The sequence below is a fragment of the Bos grunniens genome, chromosome 16 (genome assembly GCF_055505025.1).
Source record: "Bos grunniens cultivar Pamir isolate PY7600 chromosome 16, Bosgru_T2T1.0, whole genome shotgun sequence".
In the NCBI taxonomy this organism is placed as follows: Eukaryota; Metazoa; Chordata; class Mammalia; order Artiodactyla; family Bovidae; genus Bos; species Bos grunniens.
This window is the reverse complement of record NC_141180.1, coordinates 62,227,725-62,255,139: the sequence shown is the minus strand read 5'-3', so window position 1 is coordinate 62,255,139 and position 27,415 is coordinate 62,227,725. Positions and strand designations below refer to the sequence as shown.

At 39.7% G+C, this 27,415-nt stretch overlaps 2 protein-coding genes across 8 annotated transcripts in view; one reads left to right on the top strand and one right to left on the bottom strand.

The window, feature by feature from the left end:
- The window catches only part of KCTD3 (potassium channel tetramerization domain containing 3), a 75,906-nt gene extending 64,367 nt beyond the window's left edge, over positions 1-11,539 (top strand). For 3 of the 6 annotated variants that reach the window (XR_015143635.1, XM_086345322.1, XM_086345323.1), the window contains exons 16-18: positions 8,787-8,971; positions 9,051-9,189; positions 9,843-11,539. Coding sequence is in view for 5 of the 6 variants with exons in the window: in XM_086345322.1 (XP_086201448.1) it covers positions 8,787-8,971; positions 9,051-9,189; positions 9,843-10,404 (886 nt within the window). In the remaining variant the exon portion in view is untranslated. The remainder of the gene's footprint in view (positions 1-8,786; positions 8,972-9,050; positions 9,190-9,842) is intronic. The other 3 variants (XM_086345324.1, XM_086345325.1, XM_086345326.1) reach the window with 1 other exon arrangement.
- Positions 10,764-27,415, bottom strand: part of LOC147356930 (usherin-like) — a 78,834-nt gene continuing 62,182 nt past the window's right edge. Inside the window, exons 9-11 of one of the 2 annotated variants that reach the window (XM_086345330.1) lie at positions 18,747-18,968; positions 17,239-17,341; positions 10,764-15,542 (exon numbers count right to left, since the gene is read on the bottom strand). In XM_086345330.1, coding sequence (XP_086201456.1) covers positions 17,252-17,341; positions 18,747-18,968 — 312 coding nt within the window. In that variant the 3' untranslated portion in view covers positions 10,764-15,542; positions 17,239-17,251. Of the gene's footprint in view, positions 15,543-17,238; positions 17,342-18,746; positions 18,969-27,415 lie in introns of those variants that run through there. The other variant, XR_015143636.1, reaches the window with a different exon arrangement.

Here is a 27,415-nt window from a genome sequence, read left to right as displayed (position 1 = left end):
TGGCTTTACCAGTTTACATTCCTGCCAACAGTGCATGAAGGTTCTCGTTTCTGCACATCCTCTCCAGCATTTTGTGATTTGTAGATATTTTTAATGATGGTGATTCTAACCTGTGTGAGCTGGTACCTCATTGTAGTTTTGATTTGCATTTCTCTAATAAGCAGCAATAATGAGCATCCTTCCACATACCTGTTGGCCATCTGTATGTCTTTGGAGAAATGTCTATTTACGTATTCCTGCTTTTGATTGGGTTGGTTTTTTTAGTTTTATGAGCTGTTTGTATATTCTGGAAATTAAGCCCTTGTGGGTCAAATCACTTGCAAATATTTTTTCTCAGTTTGTAGGTTTTGTTTCCATTTTGTGTATGGTTTCTTTTGCTGTACAAAGGCTTGTGGGTTTGATTAGATCCAGTTTGTTTGTTTGTATTTCTATTGTCTTGGGCAACTGACATCAAAAAACATTTTATTAGATGTTTGTACAATTTGTCAGTAGGTTTGGCCTGCGTTCTCTTCTAGTTTTATGGTATCGTGTATTTACATTAAGTCTTGAAGCCATTTGAGTTTATTTTTGTGCGTGGTGTGAAGGTGTGCGCTGCCTGCACGTGACTGTCCCTGCTGCACGTGCTGTGTGCGTTCACTGACTGCACGTGACTGTCCCCGTTTTCTTAATTCTCTTGACAGTGGGCCCCTGTGTCCAGAACCTCCCCCTGCAGGCAGATACCAAAATCCCACCATACTCAGGTCCCATATATAAAATGATACAGTGCACTCAGCCCTCTGTCTGTGTGGGTTCCACATCACGGAGAGCTGACTATAGTTGTTCTAAACAGGAATCAAGATTTTAAAAAATATTTTGTCAGTTCATATGTAATATTGAAAAATGATCATCTTAATAAACAGAAAAAAACATTCGATAGTTCGGCAACCATTTGATTAAAAAAAAAGAATCCTAGCACTTAATAAAGCCACATTCTTTAACCTGATGAATAATATCTGCAAAAGTAATTATACAAACTTCACACTCAGCTGTAAAATGTTACAAGCTTTTCCCTTGAGGTTGGGAATGAGACTGGGATAGCTTCTATCACTCTGTGTGGGCACTGCAGAAATCAACTCTCCTCCTCCCTCTCCGTTTCCCTGCCTGCTGGGAAGCTCAACTAAGCTTCATATTCTATGCCTGTGTCTCTCTTATTAATATGAATTGTGTTTCCTCTTCATTTTTTGACCTTGCATTTGCCTGGCATTAATTGTTCTTAATCTTTTTTTTAAAGTGGGCTGGGATAAATATTTCAATCAAGTACAATTTTGTTAACCTTTCTATGACTTTGGCACATCATTTACTGACATTATTTATTGGTCTTCTCATTTGTCAAATGTGGATTACTATTTATCTTTTATGGAAAAAAATCAATGAAAATAACTTCAAAGTATTTTAATAACTAACAATATTAATTTATTGGAGGATACTGTTTAGACATCTCCATATAGCTGTACATTTCTGGTTTTAGATTTTTAAAATTTTCACAGAAATGTTAAATGATTTCAAGATTTTTTTTTCTAGTATCATGCCTGCTTGCTTTCTTTATGCCTTTTTAGTTTAGTAACTTCCTTTTGAATAATTGCTTAATTCTCTCTTTTTTTTTTTTTTCTTTTTTTTTACTTTTTTTTTTTATTTTTTATTTTATCTTTTTAAAAAAATCACATGCTCCGCATCCTGAACCCTCCTCCCTCCCAACCTCCCCATACCATCCCCCTGGGCCTTCCCAGCGCACCAGCCCCAAGCATCCAGCATCGTGCACTGAACCTGGACTGGCATCTCGTTTCATACATGACATTTCACATGTTTCAATGACATTCTCCCAAATCTTCCCACCCTCTCCCACAGAGTCCATAAGACTGTTCTATACATCAGTGTCTCTTTTGCTGTCTCGTACACAGGGTTATCGTTACCATCTTTCTAAATTCCATATACATGCGTTAGTATACTGTATTTATGTTTTTCCTTCTGGCTTACTTCACTCTGTATAATAGTCTCCAGTTTCATCCACCTCATTAGAACTGATTCAAATGTATTCTTTTTAATGGCTGAGTAATACTCCATTGTGTATATGTACCACAGCTTTCTTATCCATTCATCTGCTGATGGACATCTAGGTTGCTTCCATGTCCTGGCTATTATAAACAGTGCTGCGATGAACATTGGGGTACACGTGTCTCTTTCCCTTCTGGTTTCCTCAGTGTGTATGCCCAGCAGTGGGATTGCTGGATCATAAGGCAGTTCTATTTCCAGTTTTTTAAGGAATCTCCACACTGTTCTCCATAGTGGCTGTACTAATTTGCATTCCCACCAACAGTGTAAGAGGGTTCCCTTTTCTCCACACCCTCTCCAGCATTTATTATTTGTAGACTTTTGGATCGCAGCCATTCTGACTGGTGTGAAATGGTACCTCATAGTGGTTTTGATTTGCATTTCTCTGATAAAGAGTGATGTTGAACATCTTTTCAAGTGTTTGTTAGCCATCTGTATGTCTTCTTTGGAGAAATGTCTATTTAGATCTTTGGCCCATTTTTTGATTGGGTCATTTATTTTTCTGGAGTTGAGCTGTAGGAGTTGCTTGTATATTTTTGAGATTAGTTGTTTGTCGGTTGCTTCATTTGCTATTATTTTCTCCCATTCTGAAGGCTGTCTTTTCACCTTGCTAATAGTTTCCTTTGATGTGCAGAAGCTTTTAAGTTTAATTAGGTCCCATTTGTTTATTTTTGCTTTTATTTCCAATATTCTGGGAGGTGGGTCATAGAGGATCCTGCTGTGATGTATGTCAGAGAGTGTTTTGCCTATGTTCTCCTCTAGGAGTTTTATAGTTTCTGGTCTTATGTTGAGATCTTTAATCCATTTTGAGTTTATTTTTGTATATGGTGTTAGAAAGTGTTCTAGTTTCATTCTTTTACAAGTGGTTGACCAGATTTCCCAGCACCACTTGTTAAAGAGATTGTCTTTAATCCACTGTATATTCTTGCCTCCTTTGTCAAAGATAAGGTGTCCATATGTGCGTGGATTTATCTCTGGGCTTTCTATTTTGTTCCATTGATCTATATTTCTGTCTTTGTGCCAGTACCATACTGTCTTGATAACTGTGGCTTTGTAGTAGAGCCTGAAGTCAGGTAGGTTGATTCCTCCAGTTCCATTTTTCTTTCTCAAGATCGCTTTGGCTATTCGAGGTTTTTTGTATTTCCATACAAATTGTGAAATTATTTGTTCTAGCTCTGTGAAGAATACTGTTGGTAGCTTGATAGGGATTGCATTGAATCTATAAATTGCTTTGGGTAGTATACTCATTTTCACTATATTGATTCTTCCAATCCATGAACATGGTATATTTCTCCATCTATTAGTGTCCTCTTTGATTTCTTTCACCAGTGTTTTATAGTTTTCTATATATAGGTCTTTAGTTTCTTTAGGTAGATATATTCCTAAGTATTTTATTCTCTTCGTTGCAATGGTGAATGGAATTGTTTCCTTAATTTCTCTTTCTGTTTTCTCATTATTAGTGTATAGGAATGCAAGGGATTTCTGTGTGTTGATTTTATATCCTGCAACTTTACTATAATCATTGATTAGTTCTAGTAATTTTCTGGTGGAGTCTTTAGGGTTTTCTATGTAGAGGATCATGTCATCTGCAAATAGTGAGAGTTTTACTTCTTCTTTTCCAATTTGGATTCCTTTTATTTCTTTTTCTGCTCTGATTGCTGTAGCCAAAACTTCCAAAACTATGTTGAATAGTAATGGTGAAAGTGGGCACCCTTGTTTTGTTCCTGACTTTAGAGGAAATGCTTTCAATTTTTCACCATTGAGGATAATGTTTGCTGTGGGTTTGTCATATATAGCTTTTATTATGTTGAGGTATGTTCCTTCTATTCCTGCTTTCTGGAGAGTTTTTATCATAAATGGGTGTTGAATTTTGTCAAAGGCTTTCTCTGCATCTATTGAGATAATCATATGGTTTTTGTTTTTCAATTTGTTAATGTGGTGTATTACATTGATTGATTTGCGGATATTGAAGAATCCTTGCATCCCTGGGATAAAGCCCACTTGGTCATGGTGTATGATCTTTTTAATGTGTTGTTGGATTCTGATTGCTAGAATTTTGTTTAGGATTTTTGCATCTATGTTCATCAGTGATATTGGCCTATAGTTTTCTTTTTTTGTGGCATCTTTGTCAGGTTTTGGTATTAGGGTGATGGTGGCCTCATAGAATGAGTTTGGAAGTTTACCTTCCTCTGCAGTTTTCTGGACGAGTTTGAGCAGGATAGGTGTCAGCTCTTCTCTAAATTTTTGGTAGAATTCAGCTGTGAAGCCGTCTGGACCTGGGCTTTTGTTTGCTGGAAGATTTTTGATTACAGTTTCAATTTCCATGCTTGTGATGGGTCTGTTAAGGTTTTCTATTTCTTCCTGGTCGAGTTTTGGAAAGTTGTACTTTTCTAAGAATTTGTCCATTTCTTCCTCGTTGTCCATTTTATTGGCATATAATTGTTGATAATAGTCTCTTATGATCCTTTGTATTTCTATATTGTCTGTTGTGATCTCTCCACTGTCATTTCTAATTTTATTGATTTGATTTTTCTCCCTTTGTTTCTTGATGAGTCTGGCTAATGGTTTGTCAATTTTATTTATCCTTTCAAAGAACCAGCTTTTGGCTTTGTTGATTTTTGCTATGGTCTCTTTTGTTTCTTTTGCATTTATTTCTGCTCTAATTTTTAAGATTTCTTTCCTTCTACTAACCCTGGGGTTCTTCATTTCTTCCTTTTCTAGTTGTTTGAGGTGTAGAGTTAGGTTATTTATTTGACTTTTTTCTTGTTTCTTGAGGTGTGCCTGTATTGCTATGAACTTTCCCCTTAGGACTGCTTTTACTGTGTCCCACAGGTTTTGGGTTGTTGTGTTTTCATTTTCATTCGTTTCTATGCAAATTTTGATTTCTTTTTTGATTTCTTCTGTGATTTGTTGGTTATTCAGCAGCGTGTTGTTCAGCCTCCATATGTTGGAATTTTTAATAGTTTTTCTCCTGTAATTGAGATCTAATCTTACTGCATTGTGGTCAGAAAAGATGCTTGGAATGATTTCTATTTTTTTGAATTTACCAAGGCTAGCTTTATGGCCCAGGATGTGATCTATCCTGGAGAAGGTTCCATGTGCGCTTGAGAAAAAGGTGAAATTCATTGTTTTGGGATGAAATGTCCTATAGATATCAATTAGGTCTAACTGGTCTATTGTATCGTTTAAAGTTTGTGTTTCCTTATTAATTTTCTGTTTAGTTGATCTATCCTTAGGTGTGAGTGGGGTATTAAAGTCTCCCACTATTATTGTGTTATTGTTAATTTCTCCTTTCATACTTGTTAGCATTTGTCTTACATACTGCGGTGCTCCCGTGTTGGGTGCATATATATTTATAATTGTTATATCTTCTTCTTGGATTGATCCTTTGATCATTATGTAGTGACCTTCTTTGTCTCTTTTCACAGCCTTTGTTTTAAAGTCTATTTTATCTGATATGAGTATTGCTACTCCTGCTTTCTTTTGGTCCCTATTTGCATGGAAAATCTTTTTCCAGCCCTTCACTTTCAGTCTGTATGTGTCCCCTGTTTTGAGGTGGGTCTCCTGTAGACAACATATGTAGGGGTCTTGTTTTTGTATCCATTCAGCCAGTCTTTGTCTTTTGGTTGGGGCATTCAACCCATTTACGTTTAAGGTAATTACTGATAAGTATGATCCCGTTGCCATTTACTTTATTGTTTGGGGTTCGAATTTATACACCATTTTTGTGTTTCCTGTCTAGAGAATATCCTTTAGTATTTGTTGTAGAGCTGGTTTGGTGGTGCAGAATTCTCTCAGCTTTTGCTTATCTGAGAAGCTTTTGATTTCTCCTTCATACTTGAATGAAATCCTTGCTGGGTACAATAATCTGGGCTGTAGGTTATTTTCTTTCATCATTTTAAGTATGTCTTGCCATTCCCTCCTGGCTTGAAGAGTTTCTATTGAAAGATCAGCTGTTATCCTTATGGGAATTCCCTTGTGTGTTATTTGTTGTTTTTCCCTTGCTGCTTTTAATATTTGTTCTTTGTGTTTGATCTTTGTTAATTTGAGTAATATGTGTCTTGGGGTGTTTCGCCTTGGGTTTATCCTGTTTGGGATTCTCTGGGTTTCTTGGACTTGGGTGATTATTTCCTTCCCCAGTTTAGGGAAGTTTTCAACTATTATCTCCTCAAGTATTTTCTCATGGTCTTTCTTTTTGTCTTCTTCTTCTGGAACCCCTATGATTCGAATGTTGTAGCGTTTAATATTGTCCTGGAGGTCTCTGAGATTGTCCTCATTTCTTTTAATTCGTTTTTCTTTTATTCTCTCTGATTCATTTATTTCTACCATTCTATCTTCTAATTCACTAATCCTATCTTCTGCCTCTGTTATTCTACTATTTGTTGCCTCCAGAGTGTTTTTAATTTCATTTATTGCATTATTCATTGTATATTGACTCTTTTTTATTTCTTCTAGGTCCTTGTTAAACCTTTCTTGCATCTTCTCAATCCTTGTCTCCAAGCTATTTATCTGTGATTCCATTTTAATTTCTAGATTTTGGATCAATTTCACTATCATTATTCAGAATTCTTTATCAGGTAGATTCCCTATCTCTTCCTCTTTTGTTTGGTTTGGTGGGCATTTATCCTGTTCCTTTATCTGCTGGCTATTCCTCTGTCTCTTCATCTTGTTTAAATTGCTGAGTATGGGGTGTCCTTTCTGTATTCTGGCAGTTTGTGGAGTTCTCTTTATTGTGGCTATTCCTCACTGTGTGTGGGTTTGTATAGGTGGCTTGTCAAGGTTTCCTGGTTAGGGAAGCTTGTGTCAGTGTTCTGATGGGTGGAACTGTATTTCTTCTCTTTGTTCAGTCGCGCTGTGGGGAGGGAGGGAGGGATGCTGCAAGCAAATAACACTGGCGTGCGCTCGCAGTGCCTCAGCCACACTGGGTCTGCCCCCGCTCACTGCGCGTGTAGCCTCCCTGCCCACACTGCTCGGGCTCTAGGTTGTTCCGCCGGGAACAATCCGAGGCTGGCCCTGGGTTGCATGTACCTCCCAGGTCCAAGCCGCTCAGGTTCAGGCACTCGGATAGTCCTCAGAGGCGCAGACTCAGTTGGGCCTGAGTATTGTGCTCTTCCCAGGTCCGAGCAGCTCAAGTGATGAGGTGTTTGGCGAGCGCCAATGCTGCGACTTATCGCCTCCCCGCCACTCGGTTATCTGGGCGCAAAACCGGCGCACCTTCTTAGGCAGATGTTAACCGTCCAGACCCCCAAGAAGTTTTAGTTAGCAAAGAAGCCTGCTTACAGTTTTATAGATAATGTCTCTCTGGGGCTGCGATTGCCCCCTTCCGGCTCTGGCTGCCTATCACCGGAGGGGGAAGGTCTGCAGCCGGCTATCTCTGTTCAATTCTTTGTTCCGTGCGCGGGCCTGGCGGTCTTAGGTTGGGGCTGGCTTTTCGCGTAGTAGATATCCCACAGTCTGGTTTGTTAGCCCAAATTATTTCGCTCAGATAGTGCTCAGGGTATTCAGGCCAGATTCTTACTCTAAGCGATGCAGCCCGCGCTGCGCCTCCCTGCCCAGCCCCCGCTTGTTAATGGCGCCTGCAGGCGTCTGCGCTGCTTCTCCACTGGGGGAGTTACCGTAGGACTCGCAATCTTTGAGTTTTAATTGTTTATTTATTTTTTCTTCCTGTTATGTTGCCCTCTGTGCTTCCAAAGCTCGGCACAGATTCGGCAGTGAGAAGGTTTCCTGGTGTTTGGAAACTTCTCTCTTTTTAAGACTCCCTTCCCGGGACGGAGCTCCGTCCCTCCCTCTTTTGTCTCTTTTTTTGTCTTTTATATTTTTTCCTACCTCCTTTCGAAGAGTTGGATTGCTTTTCTGGGTGCCTGATGTCCTCTGCTGGCATTCAGAAGTTGTTTTGTGGAATTTACTTGACGTTTAAATGCTCTTTTGATGAATTTGTGGGGGAGAAAGTGTTCTCCCTGTCCTACTCCTCCGCCATCTTGGCTCCTCCCCCAACTATACAAAATCACGAAACGAAGTGAAGATCAGGATCTGAGCTTCAGGAATTCAACTTCAGAGTCCATACTGGAACTGTGAAAGGAAGTTTCCAGGGGAATTTTCTGAAGCGGCGTCCCAGCTAGGTTAAGTGCAATAGGAAACTATTTCCCCTGAGCAGAAATCCACAAGCTGAAACGTTAATGGAAAGCTAGCGCTGGCGTACAGCTACCTGAACTGCCATTGATGAATTTCTGGAGGCTCAATGTGGACAACTCTGAGAATTAAAAACTCCAGAGGGTCCAAAGCATAGTTGGAGTTTGACCTCTTGGAGTTTTAGCAGGTTCTCACAACGAATAATGAGAGAACTTCCCTCACACTTTCAGCTTCTGCTGGAAAAAGGAACCATTTTGAAGTTTTCCAGAATATGCTGTCCTTAACAACCTGAGTAATTGCTTAATTCTCATCAAGGCTCTTTTAAATTTTCTTTTAAGATTGATTTATTTGTCTTATTTCAGTTACTTAATACATTGTTTTATAAGAGCCTTTTCTCTAGGTTCAAAGAAACAAGCCTTGAATTTTATGGACTTTCTTTGATCCCTTTAAATCTGTTTTATATATGTGGAATATTTGACTATAACTTTGAAAGAAGGCAATTTTAAAAGTCTGAATTACAAAATGTGATTGGTTCTCCATAGTTAACAGCTGCACAATATGTTTTGCAGAATCTGCGAAATCCAAGCTGTTGACTGTACTACAATATCCTCATTTACAGTAAGAGAATGTGAGGGCTCCAGCAGGATGGGCTCCAGGCCAAGGCGGTACTTGTTCACAGGCCACACCAACGGCAGCATTCAGATGTGGGACCTGACCACCGCCATGGATATGGTCAACAAAAGCGAGGATAAGGGTATGTTCCTTAAGGAACAGTGTTCGTCACAGGGTAGGCTTTGGATGCAAATGGTTACAGTGGTGTATGTTTTCCTAAGACGTAGGTGGTCCAACTGAAGAAGAACTACTCAAATTACTGGATCAGTGTGACCTGAGCACGTCTCGCTGCGCCACTCCTAATATCAGTCCAGCAACTTCTGTGGTTCAGCATAGCCGTCTTCGCGAATCAAGTTCTAGGTAGGTTCATGCACTGAATCGATTGCTTTTTGGAAAATTGGCTAAAATGCTGTAATCACATAACCTTTAAAACCAAATTTTTCAAAGTACATTTTAAAATCATACTTTGTCACTATTCAATTTTAAAAAATTTTTTTAAATAAATTTCAATTTAGATGTCTGTTAACGTGATCAAGAATTCATTCAAAGGAAATTAGAAAAATCACATGTCCCCTTAGATGCTATGTGGAACTTTTGTTCCTATTGTCTCAGGGACATATTAACCAAAATTACCCCTTTAGTCTTAAACAGTATGTACTTTAATACAATGACATGTTTGCTTTTAGTTAAGCATATTTTTGAAAAATTCCAAAATGTGAACTAAGGGCCACATACTGAAACTATATTAGTTCCACATTGATTTTAAAGGTGTTTTTCCCCTGGCTTTTTTCAGCTATTTAGGAATCTAGCTTCATTGTGAATATATGTATGGTATTATTTGCATTGTTAATTTTATACACATAGTATATAGAGTGTTTAAGATATATTTTTATATAGCATGCTAAGATACATTTTTATGTATAATATTCTTTATATATATTTAAACTGGTAGTTTAATTAATTAGATGTGCCCCTGAAAATTCCCAAGATGACATGTGACTTTTGTATTTCAGTCTTCAGCTCCAGCACCATGAAACCATCCACGAAGCAGCTACTTATGGCTCCATTAGGCCTTACAGAGAAAGTCCTTTGTTAGCAAGAGCAAGGAGGACTGAGAGCTTTCACAGTTATAGGGACTTCCAGACTGTGAATTTGAACAGAAACATAGAAAGAGCTGTCCCTGAAAATGGTAACTTGGGTCCAATACAAGCTGAAGTTAAGAGGGCAGTGGGGGAATGTAATGTGTCTGAGAGGAAGTCTCCTGGAACAGAAGTTAAAAGCTTGAGAGAATCAGATAGTGTAGTGGAAGTTCATAGACTAGCCGAAGGTTTTCTGGAATCCAAGAAAAGGTCATCAGAAGATGAAAATGAAAATAAAGTGGAGTCACGGAAGAAAGGAGGGTTTGAAGGAGGAGGATTCCTTGGAAGAAAGAAAGTCCCTCACTTGGCATCTTCACCAAGTACGTCTGATGGAGGAACTGACTCACCTGGTACTGCATCCCCGTCTCCTACAAAGACTGCGCCCTCTCCTCGGCACAAGAAAAGTGATTCTTCAGGTCAAGAGTACAGCTTGTGACAACTCAGCAAAGTGAGTAGTAGTTTCGTTATTCAGAAGAGAGTTAAACTCTACTGGATTTCAATTAGCTTTTACACCAAAACTTTACATATTAAGATTGGACTTCATTTAGTATCATCTTTTTGACAGAGTTACCTGGGTTAAGGAGATAAAATAACCATATCTCATCTGATCTTTTGGAAATTTTTTTTAGTTTTACAGGCACATTTAATAGATCATTTGTAAAGAAGGAGTCCATTTCCATGTTTATCTACTCTGGATTTTGGAAGCATAGTATTAATACCATGTCTCAATAAGACGGTGCCCATTATAGATGACCATCCCCTTAGAGTGTGAGAATCAACAGACTGCATTCCTTATGCTGATTTTGCCTGAGCTTTGTCTTGCAATGTTCTGTTTAACAAATTCCATAATTCTCTTTGGAACGTAATCTCCCAACCCTTACTGTGACTGCAGAGTGGTTTACCAGGTATTTAATGAGGTGCTATGTTTGTGGAAAAATATGTAATTCAAAAACACTATTGAATACCAGATTGCTCTGTGTAGTACTAAGTCCTTTAGGATAATTTTAATTGTGGTCATTTTCTGATTCTCATTGTTGGAGTACTTAAGTCTTGGCAAGCATTACCAATATTAAATGTCAAAAATCCATTTAAACTTTCTTTAAAGTTGGAGCAACTGTTTGAACAGATGAAATAAAGACAGTTTCGAGTGCCCAGAAAAGAAAACTACCAATTACTAATTTGCCTTGTTTGAGGAGCCACCATATTTTTTTCTTGTGTTAATAATGAAGATAATTAAATTAGAATGTGGCCATTTTGTTAAACTTAAGAGACTGCACTTCTGAATTTTTGGTTAAAGGTTTTGGCTGCTATAGAAATTTTATTTTAAATATAAGAACAAAAAAATCTTTTGTACTTTGATTTAATTGATTTCCAAATTTCTGCAAGTAAGGTAATTGTAAATTTAAAGCATTAAGCATTTATTGATGAATAATGTATATATTCCCATTCTGAGAAATATAAGTGGGTCAAGTCAAAATAAATTCTTTAAAGTTTATTATATTGCCAGTGGTTTCATAGACACTTTCTTGTAATTATTTGTCAAGTAAGGCAAATAAAAATGATTAAGACTAGGTGTTTTCAGTTATTTAAGGAATAGTAATCCTGTTTAAAGTGTACTTAGGTTTTGTTCATGCTTTGCTTCCTCCCATAATAAAGGAAAGAGGGAGGATCTTGTATGTATGAAAACTAACTTGTATTGTCAGGGAAAAGGGTACACAAAGCATAATTTCAGTATTACCAAGGATTGTATTTATCTCTTAAACCCTTTTTCTCATTATTATACTCATGTAAAAAGTTGGGTGGGCAAGTAAGAAAACTAAAAATTAAATACTTACCCAGTCTTTTCCAAGAGTAAAAGGGCTCTTTATGGGATTTTAGTGTAATTCTGAAAAACAAAAGAACACCTGCAGCGGTAGCTCACTCTAGTTATTCTGTCAATATTTGCACTACAGTCAGGTTGTTTTTCTTCCCTGTAAAAAGAGCTTGCACCTTGATGGTATAGCAGAAATTTGAGTCTATTCTGGCACGTAACTTTGTAAACTTCAGCAGATTATAATGAAAAATCTTAGGCATAGCAGGGATAGTTTCCTTTTTTAGTCCAAAAGGGGGAAAACCTCCAGAACCACCTGCACCGTGTGAACCTCTCTCACTTCTTAGGAGAACAGGAGCACTGTCCATTGTGTGAGGAGGAATAAGATGTCAGAAAAAAGGCCACGTGAGGACGAGAGAGAAGATGGCCGTCTACAAGAGAGCTCTCACCAGAAACCAATCTCCATGGCACCTTGATGCCAGGCTCACAGCCTCCATAACCATGAACAGATTTTTTCAGCCGAGGTGCTAGAGTAGAACTCAGTCTCCTCTCTTTGAGCACACCAAAAAAAAAAAAAAAAAATTACATCCAGAAACATGAAGATGCAATCAAGAGGTGAAAGGACAGGTGCACTCATGGTGTAATCAGCTCCCATACCACCCAGCTGGACAACCCTCAGACTGGAGAATAATTAAATCACAGAACTTCTCCCACAGGAGTGGAAGCTGAGCCCCATGCCAGGCTCCCCAGCGCAGGGGTCAGTCTCTGGAGGAGGAGCCTCCAGAGCATTGGGGTTTGCAGGCCAGCAGGGCTTAACTGCAGGAGCCCCCCAGGATGGGGGGAACCGCCTCCACCCTCGGAGGACACACACACGTGCTCAGGGTGAAAGCTGAGACTCCACACAAACCTGGGCCAGACCTACTTCCTGGTCTTGGAGGGTCTCCTTGGGAGGTGGGGGCGGCTGTGGCTGTCTGCCATCATAAAAGCTGGTGGCTGATACAGTGGGGACCTATGTGAATGCTGCGTGGAGTCAGACATTTTGAGTCCTTAGCACTGAGACCCAACAGCCTGTAAGCTCCAATGCTGGACGCCTCAGGCCAGACAACCAGAGGGGTAGGAAATGGCCCTGTCCATCAGCAGACAAGCTGCCTAGACTTCCTGACTCTCAGCCGCCCCTAGACACATCCTTTGACAGAGCTTGGCCCACCAAAGGCCCAAGACCTTGCTGCACACACCAGTAAGGAGGCATGAGCCCCTCCCACCCAGAAAACCTACACAGAGCCTCACCCATCAGGGAGCAGACGCCAGAAGCAAGGATAGTACGGTTCTGCAGAACTGAGTTTATAACACAGATCAGAGTCTACACTAGGACCAACTGGTTCCTGATCCTCTGCTGGGACACAAAGGATATCCCCTACAAAGGGCCCCTTCTCTAAGATGGAGAAGCGTAACTAAGCTCCTACACACACAAAAATACAAACAAATGTAAACAATGAGCAGAGGAATATGTCCCAAAGGAACAAGATAAAACCCCCACAGAATAGCTAAGTGAAGTGGAGATAGCCAGCCTGTCTGTGAAAGAGTGCAGAGTAATCACCCTAAAGAGGATCCAAGGACCTGGTGAAAGAATAAAGACAAAAATTTTAATGAAGAGCTAAAGTGCAAACAGATGAACAATAATTGAAACATACACTAGAAGGAATCAATAGCAGAATAAGTGAGACAAAGAATGGAAGAAACCCCTGGGATAACGTTAAATGCACCAATGTTTGCATTATAGGTGGGTCACAGAAGGAAAAGAGGGAGAGAAAGGGCCTGAGAAAATATTTGAAGTGGTAACAGCTGAAACATGGGAAAGGAAATAGTCACCCAGCACAGACAGTCCCATACAGGATAAGCCCAAGGAGGAACATGCTGAGACACACAGTAGTCAGACTGACCAAAAAAAAAGACAAAAAGAAAATATTAAAAGCAACAAGGGGAAGAGCAACAAATAACATATATGGGAGTCCCCTAAGACCGTCAGCTGATTCTTCAGCAGAAACTCTGCAATCCAGAAGGCATGATATATTTAAAGTGATGAAAGAGAGAATCCTACAACCAAGAATACTCTACCTAGCAAGGCTCTTGTTCAGATTTGACAGAGAGATAGAAAGCTTTATACACAAGCAAAAGCTAAGAATTCAGTACCGTCAAACTAGCTTTACAGCAAAAGCCAAAGGAAGTGGAAAAGCCCAAAACACTAGAAACAAAATTACCCTTGGGAAAGCTCACTGGTAAAGGCAAACTTCAAAATACAGAGCAAATATTAACAGACATAAAAGGAGAAATGGACAGTAACACAATAACACTGGGGGGACTTGAACATCCCACTTAGCTAAATGGGCAGATCGTCCATCCAGACAGAAAATTAGTAAGGAAACAGGCCTTAAATGACACAATAGCTTAGATAGGCTTAATTGATATTTATAGGACATTCCATCCGAAAGCAGGAGAATACACTTTCTTCTCAAGTGCACACAAAACATTGTCCACGATAGATCACATCTTGGATCACAAATCAAGCCTCGGTAAATTTAAGAAAACTGAAATCGTAATCAAGTATCTTTCCCAGCCTCGGTGCTATGAGATTAGAAATCAGCTATAAGAAAAAAACTGCAAAACACACAAACGTGGAGGAAAAAAATGAATCTATGTATATACTTTGTGTGACAGATGAAAAACAACAGAATTATAATTCTCATGATGTCAAGTTTTCCCAGTAATTATGAAATAAGTATTTTCATGTCAACTGGATAAGTATTGTTATCCTCTTTCAAGATGAGATTACCAAGGCCCTCTGAGGATCAATAGCTTCACCACAAAGCTCCTTAGCTACTGAGCCACCTCATGAACCCACGTCTGTCTCTGCAGCCTGTGGTTTTTTTCTGGCTTTCTCATCCAGGCTTACATATCTGAGCCACCTGAGGTTATCTGCTAAATATGTATCTCTGCCGGTTGGGACTCACGTCTTACAAAATGTGTTACACTGATTCTAATGTACATCGATTATTCAGAATATCCTGTTTTCTTAAATGGGCTCACCTTTATCATTATGTGTAAACTGTAAATACAACCCAGAGCTGTTAAGAGTATTTTTTCATAAATATATTAAATCAAACTTGGTTCACAGTTAAACATTTATTAAGCAAACCACCTTTCGATTAATTACATGATATCTGTGCGTTGGAAATAAACTACTATTCACGTGTGACATAATTAAGTTCCTACTCACTGAAGTATTCCACCTGGACTATGTTTTATTTACAGGTTGTTCAGGTTGAATTATATTGATGCCAAGATGATTTTTAGGTCAGCATAAGGTACCAATACAGATCTCACATTCAGGCAGCAATGACAACAGATCATCGATAAGTGCAGTTCTTGGTTGAGCTTACGCAAGCATAGCTGTGCGCTCTCATCAGTTACTGTTAGACACCATACAGCAGGTCTTGAAACTGAAGCTGAGCATGTGATGGGACCAGAGCCAGGAGGTGTAGAGAGAGCTGTCTGCTGTCGCCTCTGCAAAGGAGAAGTGGGCGAGGACCGGAGTCCCAGTGCACAGCATGTATTCTTTCAGGTTCTTCACAAAACCGGGTCTCCACATGAGGAACACCTGGAGGCTTTTAGAAGTACTGACACCTCAGTGCCACCCCAGACCAGTTGAATCAGAATATCTAGGGGTGAGTCTGACTGTTGAGTGGAGGCTTGGCACCGGGTACCACCTAAAGCAGGAAGACAACATCGTGTGCTTCTCTGAAATCGATACAAGTCATGTTCAGAGTTGTTGCAGGGTTGGTGTGGGTGGAAGCCATGCGGGCTTCTGTCCCCTGTGAGCCAGGGGATCAAAACGTGAACGAGTCAGCTAATGAATTCATGGATTCGTTTGTAGCAGTTCTAACGAGGGGGCAGAACTTGGGCTTAACACTGGTCTGCGCTTTTGACACTTACTGTTGGCAAGGCTTGCCCAGGAGTTGGTCATTCTGAGGAGCTGCTCTTTCGCAAATTGGGATAAAGTCTCAGTGCCCTCAAAGTCCATGGTCTTTCTTTGACTGCTGGACAGTTAGTGTGATTCCTCATTTTCAGGCAGAATAGGCAAAGTTATTCCTTGTGCTCCAAGTTTTGACAGCTCAGCTTTGGGGTCATCTACTTATCTCTGAATGTAATTCACAAAATATGTCCAACAATTGTGTTTGAGATATACAGACTCAAAAGTAATTTCCCAGAATCATTAAGACCTCTAAGAATGAAGAAGAGGTTTTCTTACAGTGTTTTCTGTGAAGAATAAACTTAAATACTTTTCATTTTATGTTTACTTGGGGAGGAAAGTGTTTCTTGAGGTAGGACTTACCAATAACTTTCTAATCCAAATAGAGTATATAACAAAAACTTTTTGACTCATGGAAATTGGTCATTAGTCACTTTAACAGTTAAAGTACCAATTTCTCCTGTTAATGATTCTAGTAGTTCTCTGAAATGAAGGAATATAGGACAGATATGTTAAACATGTATATTTATGTGTTATTTTAAACATTTTCAAAGCTGGAAGGAACATAAATTTTCTTCTTTAATTCCACGTAGGCTAGTTAAAAATGCAAATAAAACAGTAGTTTCCATATAGAATGTGCCAAGGTGAAGGTATTCCTGGGTATTCAGTGAATTGACAGAATTCTATAAAAAGTAATGACTAGAGTGTCAAAATTATGTAAAATATCAAAACAGTTCATTTTTCTCTTTGAAATATATAAGTTAGCTGCTTGTTCCTCAGATTTTTAGAAGATTCATACATGTAAGAACAGACATTTATAAGTATATGTGGTTTGGTAAATACTTATCCCTAAACATCATAATCAGATAGAAACCTACACAGTCAAATGTATAGCCTCAATGCAGTTTATTTCTCTTTGAGTGTTTCGGCTTGATCTGACATTGGGATTTGATTTTGCAGCTGTTACTAGAATGGTTCCTCACTGGTTTATTTCAACTTCCATAAACAAGGAGCTGAGAGCAGAAGCAGTGCTCTGCTGCTTAAAGCAGCAGCAATGACATCCTCTCAGAAGAACCCCTTAGCTTTTAAATTAGTAACTTACCTGTAGCAACTGTGGGCCAACCTGAAATTGCCACTGAATATTCATTTAAATAGCCGTGTCACTGCCAAACATAGCCAAGTGACAGTTACGTGCTTAGTGTCCTCAAAATAAGGAGAGCAAAATAAGCATTTTCACTTGGACATAAAATTTCAGAAACCCCTCATTTTAGACTGCCAGAAAAACAACTTAGACCTCGATTAGGGAGAAATAATTTCAAAAACACTCATCTTTAAAGGATTACAACATGACAAGCAATAGCTTTTCAGCATTTATGATATCTGATAACCCAGTGGTGATGGGGGGTGGGGCCTGCATCCAGCTTATGTCTTACAGGTTTCCATCCTTCACAGGTGGGTGTCGGTGAATGTGGTGTGTTCCTTAGTCACAGAGCTGAAACCCTTGATGGCGTTCATCAGGTCCTCTTCATCCACATACTGAAAAGACACCAGTCCTCACTGGTTAGGATATTTGCTGGCAACAGTGTTACACAAAATGTATATCTTTTGAGCATTAAAAGGTTAAGACACGGCACAGTGTAAGCCTCAGTTTTCTCATCCGAAAGTGGAGAGGTTTCATATGATTCAGTTCAGAATTTAAGCAGAAGAGCCAGAATGCAAGCTGTTGTGCTTCATTATGTCTGATCTTCTTACTGTTTTTTTTTTTTTAATTGAATAGGGCTAGGAATACGGATTATAATGTTATAATGAACAGATAATTTGCCACATACATCTTAAAAAGCTTTCACTGAATTGCTTTGCATACTGCCTATTACTAGTATGGTCAAAAGTAAGCAAAAATGTCAGCACAGTACAATAGTGAAGAATGGAGGTGCTGTAATCAGTGCTTTTAAGATCCCCAGTTCCAAAAAAAAATTACGATTAGATGTGTGTCCTTGGGTGAGAGCACACGTGCATCTAGCCTTCAATGTAATATATTGAACTATATGAAATTGCCATTTTGTATGTCAAATATGATCAATTAACAAATTCTTTGTTTCAACCTAATTATTCCTGACATAGAAACGTCACATCTGAAATGGAGTCACAGAATTCAGTAGTCATCATAACTTCAAACAGGCTCATGATTTTAAAGTCCTTATTATATATCATCATCCTAACAAACCAGAAGGACTATCAATTTTATTTTGTGTGTGTGTGTGACTGAAATCTGGAGCCATGAAAGTTTATTTCTTGCCATTAGTTAAGGAAGTCTTTATGAAAATCATCAACATTTCAGTGAAGCAAAAGTGAGAATTAGGGGGGAGAGAGTGAGTGAGAGTCAAATGTAGAACCAGAGCTAGGGACTCAAAAAAGTATTAGATAATGATGAGGTTAACTTTTTGTATCCCCTGGGCTGAAATTATGAAAAGTGAGGTTTATACATACCAGTGCTCTTATATTTATCATGATTTTCTGAGTTTTTTGAAAAGAAACTATAGATCCTATTGAGAGACTCTCTTTCTCCTCTAACCATAAACGAGAAGGAAAATACGTATCTTTTTTTTTTCCTTTAGTAAAATAGGAGCTTGTACTTCATGTCTCAGTTAGGCATGGTCCAGTGTTTTCAGTCATGTCCTGCCCAAGTTAATGAAGTAGAACTTGTTCATCTCTTCACTTACACATGAATGTATTTTTTGAGCCTCTATTGTGTGCCAAAAGAATAAGACAGTTTCTCCCCCACTACTCAGGCAGGTAAACGTGTCGTTACAAAATGATTGGGTAAGTGGTCAGAGGGATGAACTGAGTGTTCGGGAGATGATTGTTCTGCGGGGTACAGGAAACCATGCCACCTGTTACATACTTGTGTTTAACAAAGGCTCCAGATTAGGAAACGACTCACCAGTCTGCTGTCATGGCCCATGATGGTTTCCCACAGTGAGTCGTCTATCAAGACCTTCTTGTCTTGAATGTCCATGAGTTGGCTGACACTCCGGTGGAGAGAGCTTTGGGAATAGGTCTGACTGCCGTGACTCTGACTTGGGATGCGCAGAACAGACAGGCTTCGGTTGCTCCTAATGCTCACAGGTGTCCCAGACCGGGGGATTTTGGTATCAGCTAAGCCCTGAAGAGAAAGTTGCTCTTGGTGAGTAAGGTCTAAAGAAAATGGGCTTTAAGCAAGAGAAAAAATCATGTGTCACATTGTCAACGAAGGGAACACTGTCCCCATATCCTACACAATTGTGTACATCAGGAATACTGTAGCTCACAACTTCCTGGTAAAGTGAGATAATAAGCTAATGGTCTTATTAGACAGCCAGTGTCCTTGGGGCCTCCAAGAGCTCATGTACTGGCTGGGGCACTGGCTGTGTTTCCCCGTGGACAGGGCTGCTGCATAGCAAAGCAGTAGAGTGAGGGTGAGGGGTAGCAAGGTAAGCTCTTCATGGCCATCAGCACAGAACCTCCTCGACAACTTTCCTTCCCCAGAGGAAAGAGCAGTATTCTCTCATAGTCACTAAGTGAGCAGTTGTATTTCACTTTAAAATTCCTGGATTTATGTACAGAACTTGACTCTTACCTTCTTTTCTCATCCCACCTTGTTCCCCTTGTTGCAAAGCTTCCAAAATAAAGAAGACCCAAAACACATCAGAAAGAAAAGTACTCTAGGATTAGGTTCTAGAATGTGCCATTAAGAAATGTAGCCACTCTAAACATCAGGGTTCTGATTGAGCTGATTTAACCAAACTGTGTGGCTTATCATCATGCAGTTGACACACCATGCAGAGATCATGCATTATGCAGCACACAGAGGTACCTCCAAGTGCACAGTGTAACTTTTTAGGGTGACATTGCTCGACACATCAGATACATCAGCCACAGAGTCAAACTGAAAACAAAAGTGGAGGATCAGTCTGTGGAACATTTAAAAACAAATGCTATGGAGGGAAGAATCAAGATGGGGGAATAAAAAGGACTTTGGGTCTCACCTCCTCCCACAAATGCATCAGAAATACATCTACACATGGATGGATTCTCACGTGATACCTTACTGAATGATGGCAGTAGATATCAGACACCCAGAAGTGCAAGAAAGAACTCCATATAACCAAGGGAAAAAGGAATCTGGATGGGACCTGGCCCTGGGGAAGGAGCCGTGGAAGAGGAAACTGTTCTGTGCCCTGGGAAGCCCCTTCACTGGCCAGGAGGTCAGTCTGGACAGAAAGCAAGCTTCAGAGACTCAGAAGATGAATGTACTGACTGGTGCTCTGGCTATGGTGGAAGCAGGCAGAAGACAGACTGGCAAAGAGGACTGGTGTTATCTTGCTGCAGTACATGGCCCAAGATGCACACCGGCCTGTACGTGCAGGGGCTGGGTGCTGAAACTTGGGGTTCAGAACGGGCCCAGGGAGAGCACAGGTTGGCTACACAAAGACAGCCAGAAAGGGCTAAAGTGTGATTGCAGAAAAAGCCTGGGCCCACCCCAGCAGCAAAGTACTGTTGCTAAAGGGTGTGTGAAGGGGTGGGCGTGGCCTGCCATAATAGCCTCTTTCATCAAGCTGCCTCTAAGGGCTCTGGGAGCAGGACAGTAGGTGTTTCCATGTCTGGCACCAGTCTGGTCTCAGCAGCTATGAGCTTTGTGGCATGTACACGCAGAGGTGGGGCTGGGGGGCTTCCACAGCTCCCATGATGGCTCCAGGTACATGACCACTGTGGTCCCGACTTCAGTGAGTGGGCACCTAAGGATCTGTGCTGGTGGCCTTGTAACCACAGCGCCTGAGGGACACCAGGGCCAAATGACTGCATTCCCAGTGGAGGCGGTGCCAGGGGTATTGCCAGCAGTTCATTCTGTGAGCCTGTGCAGGTGACACCACAGGATGCACCCCACAGTAGACAGCTCGGGGAGGGAATACCCCAGCCAAAGCACCTCTCCCAGCAGGAGCTCTCCAGTTCTGGCTACCTCTCACTGCAGCTCAGCAATGGAACCGAGGGCTTCTACTCCAACAACTCAGGAGCAGGCCCTGCCCCTGACATGCAGCGACAACACAGAGCAAAGAAGAGGCCCACTAAATGTGTGAAGGCAGGATTAGAACAAAAATGTTTACAGGTTGTAAGGAAATGCAAAAGATGCTGAATAGCCAAAGCAATCTTGAGAAAGAAAATTGAAGCTGGAGGAATAGGACTCCCTGACTTCAGACTATACTACAGAACTACAGTAATCAGGAGTATGGCACTAAACAGAAACAAATATAGATCAATGGAACAGCATAGAAAGTTCAGAAATAACACCCAGGCACCTGTGGTCACATAGTCTATGGCAAAGGAGGCAAGAATATACAGTGGAGAAAAGAGTTTCTTCAATAAATGGTGCTGGGAAAACTGGACAGCTTCAAGTAAAAGGATGAAATTAGAACACTCTCCTAAGACCATACCCTAAAATAAACTCAAATGGATTAAAGACCTAAATGTAAGACCAGACACCATAAAGGAAAACATAGGAAAAACACTTGCTGACATAAAGCACAGGAAGATCTTTTCTGACCCACCTCTTAGAGTGATGAAAACAAAAAGAGTAGGTAATAAAAGATACTCCTTTACAAATGGCTTCACAGGCAAATTCTACCAAACATACAAAGAAAAATTTTAAACACTGATCCCTCTCTAACTCTTCCAAAAGACTGAAGAGAAGGGAACACTCCCAGAGACATTCAATTAAGCCACCATCACCTTGATACCAAAACCAGACAAAGACACCACCAAAAAGAAAATTACAGGCCAATATCATTGGTGAATATAGATGCAAAAATTCTCAGCAAAATATTAGCAAACAGAATCCAACAATACATAAGAAAGATCAAACACCATGAACAACTTGGATTCATACTAGGGTCACAAGGATGATTCAACATATGTAAATCAATCAAGATGATACACCACATCAGAAAAGACAAACACCACATGATCATGTTAATAGATATATAAAAATCATTTGATAAAAGTTATCATCCATTTATGATTTACAAAACTCTAGAAAGTGGGCACAGAGGGAACCAATCTCAACATAATAGGGCTATAAATGACAAATCCACAACAAACATCATGCTCAATGGTGAAAAACTGAAAGTATTTCCTCCAAGATCAGGAAAAGACAAGGATGTCCAATCTCACCACTATAATTGACTATATTTTTGAAAGTCCTGCTGCTGCTGCTAAGTCACTTCAGTCGTGTCCCACTCTGTGCAACCCCATGGACTGCAGCCACCAGGCTCCCCCGTCCCTGGGATTCTCCAGGCAAGAACACTGGAGTGGGTTGCCATTTCCTTCTCCAATGCATGAAAGTGTAAAGTGAAAGTGAAGTCACTCAGTCGTGTCTGACTCTTAGCGACCCCATGGACTGCAGCCCACCAGGCTCCTCCATCCATGGGATTTTCCAGGCAAGAGTACTGGAGTGGGGTGCCATTGCCTTCTCCCTTTGAAAGTCCTAGACAGAGCAATCAGAAGAAAAATGAAGAGAATCCAAATTGGGAAAGAGGCAAAACTGTTACTGTTTGCAAATGACATCATACTATACATAGAAAATTCAAAAGGTTCCACCAGGAAACTTTTAGAACCTATCAATGAATTTGATAAAGTTGCAGGATACAAAATTAATACATAGAAATCTCTTGCATTCCTATACACTAACAATGAAAGATTGGAGAGAGAAATTTAAGAAACAATCCCATTTACAACTGCATCAAAAAGAATAAAATACCCAAGAATAAACCCAAGGAAGCAATGGACCTGTACTCAGAAAACTATAAGATACTGATGAAAGAAAGATGACACAAACGGAGAGATACAGCATATCCTTGGCTTAGACAAATGAATATTGTGAAAATGACTACACAACCCAAAGCGGTCTACAGATGTAATGCAATCCCCATCAAAGTACCAATGGCATTTTTCAAAGAACTAGAACAAAAATTTTTAGAATTTATAAAAGATCCTGAATAGCCAAAGCATCTTGAGAAAGAAAGACCTGCTGGAGGAATCAGGGCCCCTGACTTTACTACAAAACTACAGTAATCAAAACTGTACAGTTTTGGCACAAAAACAGAAATATGGATCGATGGTACAGGATAGAGCCTATAAATAAACCCATGCACCTATCATCTACCTATGAAGAGAGGCAAGAATATACCAATGAGAAAATATGGTTTCTTCAATAAGTGGTCCTGGGGAAAAATGGGCAGCTACAAGTAAAAGAATGAAATTAGGACAATTCCTAAGACCATACATGAAAATAACTCAAAATGGATTAAAGACCTAAATGGAAGTCCAGACACTATAAAACTCTTGGTGGGAAGTATGGGCAGAACATTCTTTGAGATAAGCAAGAATCTTTTCATATATACAGCAGGATATTTTCACATTTACCTCCTAGAGTATGGTAAATAAAAACAAACAAGCGAGATGTAATTAAACTTAAAAAGTTTTGCACAGCAAAGGAAAACACTGAAATCAAAAAGACAAACCACAGAATGGGAAAAAAATATTTGCAAACCATGTAACCAGAAAGGGATTAATCTCCAAAGGGTATGAACAGCTCATACAGCTCAATAAAAAAATAAAAGCACAATCAAAATACGGGCAGAATATCCAAACAGACATGTCTCTACAGGAGACATCCAGGTGACCAAAAAAAAATAAAAATAAAAACAGGTGAAGAGATGCTCAATATCACTTATTATTAGACAAATGCAAATAAAAACTACAATGAAGTGTCACCTCGCAGCTGTCAGAATGGCCATCATCAAAAAGTCTGAACAATAATTGCTTGAGAGGTTATGGAGAAAGGGGAACCCTCCTACCCCTGTTGGTGGGAATGCAAATTGGTACAACCACTATGGAGAATAGGATGGAGGTTCCTAAAGAAACTAAAACTACCATACACACCCGGGCATATATTCAGAGAAAACCATACCAGGAAAAAGTAAACGCATTGCATTCCACTATTTACAACAGCCAGGACATGGAAGCAATCTGAATGTCCATCAACAGATGTGGTATATACACATAATGGACTATTACTCAGCCATTAAAGAAGGAAACAATCCCATTTAAAGGAACATGGATGGACCTAGAAATCATACTAAGGGAAGTAAGCCCAACAGACAAAGGGAAATGTCATATGATACCAGTTATATGTGAAATCTAAACGTGATACAAATGATCTTAAAAAACAGAAACAGACTCACAGACTTTGAAAATAAAACAAACACAGTTACAAAGGGGAAAGTTACGGGTAGGAATAAATTAGAAGGTTATGATTAACATATATACGCTACTGTGTATAAAACAGATAATCAACAAGGACCTAATATATAGCACAAGGAACTCAATGTAATACTCTGTAATAATCTATTATGGAAAAGAATCTGAAACAGCATTAATGTATGTACTGTTGATTTTCAGTCATCCAGTCATAGCTGACTCTTTGTGACCCCATGGACTGTAGCACGCTAGGCATCCCTGTCCCTCACCATCTCCTAAAGTTTGCCCAGGTTCATTTCCATTGCATGGGTGATGCCATCCAGCCATCTCACTGACACCCTCTTCTGTCCTCAATGTTTCCCAACATCAGGGACTTTTCCAATGAGTTAGCTGTTCACATTAGGTGACCAAAATATCAGCTTCAGCATCAGTCCTTCCAATGAATATTCAGGGTTGACTTCCTTTAAAATTGACTGGTTTGATCTCCAAGGGACTCACAGGAGTCTTCTCCAGTCTTCTCTAGTTCAAAGGCATCAATTCTTTGGTGCTCTGCCCGCTTTACAGTCCAGCTCTCACAACTGTATGTGACCATTGAGAAGACCATAGTCTTGACTATACAGACCTTTGTTGCAGAGTGATGTCTCTGTTTTTCAACACACTGTCTAGGTTTGTCATAACTGTCTTGCCAAGAAGCAGTCATCTGATTTCATGGCTGTAGTCACCATCTTCAGTGATTTTAGAGCCTAAGAAGAGGAAATCTGTCACTGCTTCCTTTTTCCCTTCTATTTGCCACGAAGGAATGGGATTGATGTCATGATCTTAGTTTTTTTTTAATATTTATTTTTAAGTCAGCTTTTTCACTCCCCTCCTTCACCCTCATCAACAGATTCTTTAGTTCCTCTTTGCTTTCTGCCATTAGAGTGGTATCATCTGAGATTGTTAATGTTTCTCCCACCTGTCTTGATTCCAGCTTGTAACTTATCCAGCCCGGCATTTCTCATGAAGTGCTCAGTGTATAAGTTAAACAGGGTGACAACAGATAGCCCTGTCATACTTCTTTCTCAATCCTGAACCAACCAGTTGTTACATATAGGGTTCTAACAGTTGCTTCTTGACTTGCATATAGGTTTCTCAGGAGACAGGTAAGATGGCCTGGTATTCCCATCTCTTTAAGAGCTTTCCACAGTTTGTTATGATCCACACAGCCAAAGGCTTTAGTGTAGCTGATGAAACAGAGGTAGATGTCTTTCTGGAATTCCCTTGCTTTCTCTATGATCCAGTGAATGTTGACAATATGTACTGCTGCTGCTGCTAAGTCACTTAGTCATGTCCAACTCTTTGCGACCCCATAGACGGCAGCCCACCAGTCTCCCCCATCCGTGGGATTCTCCAGGCAAGAACACTGGAGTGGGTTGCCATTTCCTTCTCCAGTGCATGAAAGTGAACTCGCTCAGTCGTGTCTGACTCTTCGCAACCCCATGGACTGCAGCCCACCAGGCTCCTCTGTCCATGGGATTTTCCAGGCAAGAGTACTGGAGTGTGTTGCCATTGCCTTCTCCGGACAATATGTACTATGTATAACTAAATCACTTTGCTGTATAGCTGAAACTAACACATCAATGTAAATCAACTATACTTCAGTATAAACTATTTTAAGATAAATAAGGAAAATAAAAACTTTTCTGTGAAAGACACAAAAAATAATTAAAAATGCACTGAGGCAAATGACAATGAAAACACAACCATACAAAATCTGGGCAATGCAGCAAAAGCAGTTCTGGTGAGACAGACGTTCACAGCTATATAGAATTTATTTAAGAACAGAAAAATCTCTAATAAACAACTCAACACATCATCTAAAAGAGAAAAGGAAGAAACAAAACCTAAAGTCGGCAGAAACAAGCAGATAAAAAAAAATCAGATAGGAAATAAATTAGAGATTTTAAAGTTATAGAAGAAGATGCAACGAAATTAAATAAGAAAAGGAAGAGGAGAATTGACAACTGATACTACAGAAATGAACAAAGAGAAAACTGTGAAGAATTATTTTGTCAACAAATTCAACAACGTACAAGAAACGGACAAGTTTTGAGAAACACAGTGTACCAAAACTGAAGTAAGAAGAAATAAGATTACCTGAACAGTCCAATCACTAGAAGTGGAACAGAATCTGTAATTTAAATAAAACTTACAAACAAAACTCCAGGGTCAGATGTTTTCTCAGGCAAATTCTACCAAACATACAAAGAAAAACGTTGATCCTTCCCAAACTCTTCCAAAAGACTAAAGAGGAGGGAACACTCCCAAAGGCATTCCATGAGCATACCAACACTGATACCACAACCAGTGCAAGTGAAAGTCGCCCAGCCGTGTCCGACTCTTTGCGACCCCATGGACTATAGAGTCCATGGAATTCTCCAGGCCAGAATGCTGGAGAGGGTAGCCTTTCCCTTCTCCAGGGGGTCTTCCCAACCCAAGGATCAAACCCAGGTCTCCCGCATTGCAGGCAGATTTTTTACCAGCTGAGCCACAAGGGAAGCCCAAGAATACTGGAGTGGATAACCTGTCCCTTCTCCAGTGTATCTCCCTGACCCAGGAATTGAACCAGGGTCTCCTGCATTGCCAATGGATTTTTTTTTTTACCAACTGAGCTATCATGGAAGCCCCACCACAACTAAAGTCACTACCAAAAAAGATAATCATAGGTCAATATCATTGATGAATACAGATAGAAAAATTCTCAACAAAATATCAGCAAACCAAATCCAACAATACGTAATAGATATCATATACCATGAATAACTTGGATTCATCCCAGGGTCACAAGTATGGTCCAACAAGTGTAAATCAGTCAATGAAATATGACATATCAAAAAAGCAAACACCACATGATCTCAATAGAAATAGAAAAAGCATTTGATAAAATTCATCACCCATTAAAAAAAAAAAAAAAAACCTCTCCAGAGAGTGGGCATAGAGGGAACCAATATCAACATAATAAGGCCATATTTGGCAAACGCTCAGCAAATACAATTTTCAATGGTGAAAAACTAAAAGCGTTTCTTCTAAGATCAGGAAAAGACAAGGATTATTGCCACTATTATTCAACATACTTTTGAAAGTCCTAGCATGGCAATCAGAGAAGAAAAAGAAAAAGAATCGTAATTGGAAAAGAAGTAAAACTGTCACTATTTGCAAATGATATGATACTATATGTACAGAATTCTAAAGATGCCATCAGAAACTTTTTAGGGGCCATCAATGAATTTGGTAAAGTGACAGGATACAAAATTAATACAAAGAAATCTCTTGCCTTCC